The 3,793-nt window shown below is 38.5% G+C and overlaps 1 protein-coding gene across 1 annotated transcript; it reads right to left on the bottom strand.

The window, feature by feature from the left end:
- Positions 1–2,047: 2,047 nt before the first annotated feature.
- Positions 2,048–3,604, bottom strand: LOC105791707 (nucleoside diphosphate kinase B). The gene is made up of 4 exons (XM_012619914.2): positions 3,422–3,604; positions 2,942–2,990; positions 2,524–2,755; positions 2,048–2,375 (listed from the first exon to the last, which is right to left on the bottom strand). The coding sequence occupies exons 1-4, from the start codon at positions 3,470–3,472 to the stop codon at positions 2,261–2,263; spliced, it is 447 nt and encodes a 148-aa protein (XP_012475368.1). The 5' UTR covers positions 3,473–3,604; the 3' UTR covers positions 2,048–2,260.
- Positions 3,605–3,793: the final 189 nt, after the last annotated feature.

Below are 3,793 nucleotides of genomic sequence, written 5' to 3'. Positions count from 1 at the left end.
CGTGTGAAACACTGACTCACCAAGTCTCTTGGCCTACCCCATTATCCAGTTGGAGTTCGCATCCCTCAGCACTCCTCCAATGGTTGAGATACCAGAGTCCAAATCCGTGGCCCCATTAAATCCATCCTTCTTTCGGGCTCCTCCATTGGTTAACTACACCCGAACCCATTGCACCCCGACTATTAATAGTACTCAAATGTCTGAAGCATCTAGCCCAAGACATACTCAACATGATCACATCTCTATAGCTAATACTCGCATCTTGAAAGACAAAAAGCATCACGAACCTTCCAAAGGAACCACCAGATAGTAAGAAACAATGTGCACCAGTTGGTTCCATCAATGCTAAATTGTCCAGTGTTCTTTAAATTGCATACAGGCCACATCCTAGTATTCAAATCAAATAAATAGTTACTAGTAGTGTTAGGGATAATTCTTCTCCAAGTATTTTGAGCAAAAGAATAGTCTCTCAAAACATAGACGGCTGTCTCGACACACTCTCCATATCTCAGCTACTATCAATTGCCATATATCGCTTAACTCTCTCCTCATTCGTTAGCAGACGCCCCTTGAAAAGAAGCTAGAAAATTTGTCGTACACGTTGGGGTGCCTTACATTTCCAAACCAACTTCTAATCATCATTCACTACGTCCCATCCAGCCCCAGCAACAGCTGTATAAGTATCAACAATGGAGAACAACCCATTGTTACTCCAGTTCCATGTTAACATATCATCTCCTGCGAGATCAGATGGAGGAGACATCCCAGCAATAAACGAAACAATATGCGGTGACACCATTTTCTCCAATGCCATCCAATCCAAATCGCCACTAGGACCCTTCAATCCCCCCACATTCAATCTTCCTGAATAGTTCCATTATCAATACTAAACGGTCTTCTTTCACCCAGCAATCATCCCAGAAACTAATCATTCTTCCATTACCAATAGACCAACACACTCCCTCAAGGATCTCACTCCATATGTTTGATAAGCATCTCCAAGTATGAGAGCAAGAGCTACGAAAGATAGATTGCGCCAAAACTGCTTAAATATTATATTTGCTTCGAGGAACTTGCACCCAAAAAGCATCTGAATTAACGAACAAAGTTGAACCCAATCTTCTTCAAAGAAACTTCGCTAGAGATGCGCAAACTTTTCATACTAAGCCCCAGCATTATATAAAGGCATATAATATTTTTTTCAATTCACTAGAGAAGGCTTTCGACTCTCAACAATCGACCCGCATATAAAAATTCGAACAAGTTTCTCTAACTCGTCACACACCAATGACCATCACTAGAATGTGAGTCATACTCATAAAGTAATTTAGGATCATCATAACTATCAACTTTGCAAGACTCACTCTTCCCGCCATAGATAACATTCTAGCATTCCAAACGGACAACTGGTTGCAAAGTACACTTGAAGGTACTCATCTTGTCTTGCAAAGTACACTTGAAGGTACTCATCTTGTCTTACTTATGAAACAGAGGTCTCCCCAGTTAGCACCCAAGATCTTCCACCGATGAAAACCACAAACGAGCACTAATAGTTTGCACCACCAGCATTTCTAGAAAAGTAAGTCTTCATTTTATCTACTCGCCTTATAGATTGAGAAAAAGCAAAATCTGTGGAGAATATCGCTAATAATTTCTGCTTGACAGAAGTCAACCTTGCCAAAGAGAACAAGGCTGTCCGCTACGTAAAGATGAGAAATCTTTGGCCCGTGACGAGATAATTTGATAGGATACCATTCCACTAGACTGCTGGTTAAATGTCCAAGGTGATTCATCCTCAAGACAAATAAATAAGGTGATAAAAAGATCACCCTAGCGAATGCCCTTAGTAGGCTTAAAAGAATCAAAGATTTCCCATTCCTCAACACTTCATATTATATTTAATATAAATTTTATATAAACCACAAATTGTTAAAACTAATTGAAAATAGCGGAAACTTTGACACTTCCTCCTCTACCAATGTGCTTTGACTAGTTATTATGCCTATTTTGCAATGTGGAATGAGAAATGATGAGTTTCAAACCTAGATTAGGCAAATCCAACCGAAATTCTATTCATACAAACCAAAATACCCAGTTGCTGGAGTTTCAGAACTTGATTAATTTAGTGAACAAAAATAATGGCATCAAACAAACATCTTAAATAGTAACTAGAGGTAATTCAGTAAAAAGTTCATAAAAAAGTTCACTAACAAGAAGCAAACACAAGGATGCCATGATCTGAAACAGCTTAATTTGAAATCTACTCATAGATCCAGGGGTGAACACTGCTCTGCCAGTTAACAGGGCTTTCTGGGAACCACAATGCGATTTCCTTCCTAGCACTCTCAACTGAATCACTTCCGTGAATCACATTCCTGCAAAAATAAAACAACCAAATTCAACACTACTGATATGAACTAGTTTCAGCTCAAGGGCATATAACAAAATGCTAAGAGATATGCCTAAACTCAATGAAACAGGTATTCAATCATCGAAAGTAAAAGAGAGGAGGACTATCTATACCTGCCAATGTCAATTGCAAAGTCACCACGGATTGTTCCAGGAGCAGACTCAGCAGGGTTTGTGGCTCCAATAATCTTGCGACCAGTGGTAACAACATTCTTACCCTCCCAAATCATAGCAACAACAGGACCAGAGATAATGTACTCTACGAGCCCATTAAAGAAGGGTTTTGCAGAGAGGTCTGCATAGTGCTTCTCAGCAAAAGATTGATCCACGGTGATGAGTTTCAAACCTAGATTAGGCACATCCAAGGTGAAATAAGTAACATAGTGCCGATAATGTCAACAGAAATAGAAAAGAACATCCACTTTTGTCTGTTCAATTCAAGTATCACAAAAAGTATGGTGAACATTCAATCATCTCTAACATAAACACTAACAGAAATCAGAGAAAGTTATTAGAAAAGCGATGGATTTACCCTTCAAATAGAAACCTTTCTTCTCAAATCTGCCAATGATTTCACCAACCTGAAAGACATAACAATCTCCATAAGAAACACAAGTTTCTCATTTCTAACCCACAATCCAACAAAATAAGGTGCTAAATCAGAAAAACGTTAGAACCTTTCATATGTCCCAAATAAATACCTTTTTTTTAAGAATTCATCTCTCGAAGTCTTTGATTTTATAGCCTTAGCATGCAAAAGAATAGATTTCAAAAAGAAACAGAAACAACAGTACTCATTCTGTGAAGCCTAGCTAAGTTGAACCAATATTCCCTGCCTCAAGACATTAGATCTACGAGCTTAACTACAAGAGTTCACTAAGGACTACAGATTCTTTATCGTTTTTTATTTGTAATTTCTAGCAGTTAAGAGAATCAAACTATCGGATAAAAGAATAATACAGCTGAAAAAAAAAACCGAAAATTGGAAGAGAGAAAGAAGAAGAAACATTACCAAACCCCTCTGGACGCCATCAGGCTTGATCATGATGAATGTTTGCTCCATCTTTGTGTAACTTTTCCGCCTCAGAGTTCGTCGCCTCCTAGTGTGTGCCTCGGTGCTTAATGCTTATGCGAGAGTGAGAGTTTAAGGAGTTTATATACAACTGTATTACGCGGCCGAAACCCTAGTTCTGCCGCTTTCTTGCAAGAGAATATCCTACTCCACAAGCTACGATACTTTGGTCCGTACGCTAAAAGAAATAGGATAAACTATCAAAATAGTCCTTTCCGTTTGACTCAGGTTACATTTTAATCACTTATGTTTGAAATGTTACATTTTAGGCACTTACATTATCGTGTTGTAACATTTTAGTCATTGAGCCGT

Source organism: Gossypium raimondii, chromosome 8, assembly GCF_025698545.1.
Source record: "Gossypium raimondii isolate GPD5lz chromosome 8, ASM2569854v1, whole genome shotgun sequence".
NCBI lineage: Eukaryota > Viridiplantae > Streptophyta > Magnoliopsida > Malvales > Malvaceae > Gossypium > Gossypium raimondii.
Note: the sequence above shows the minus strand (reverse complement) of the source record. Positions and strands in the feature narration are given on the sequence as shown.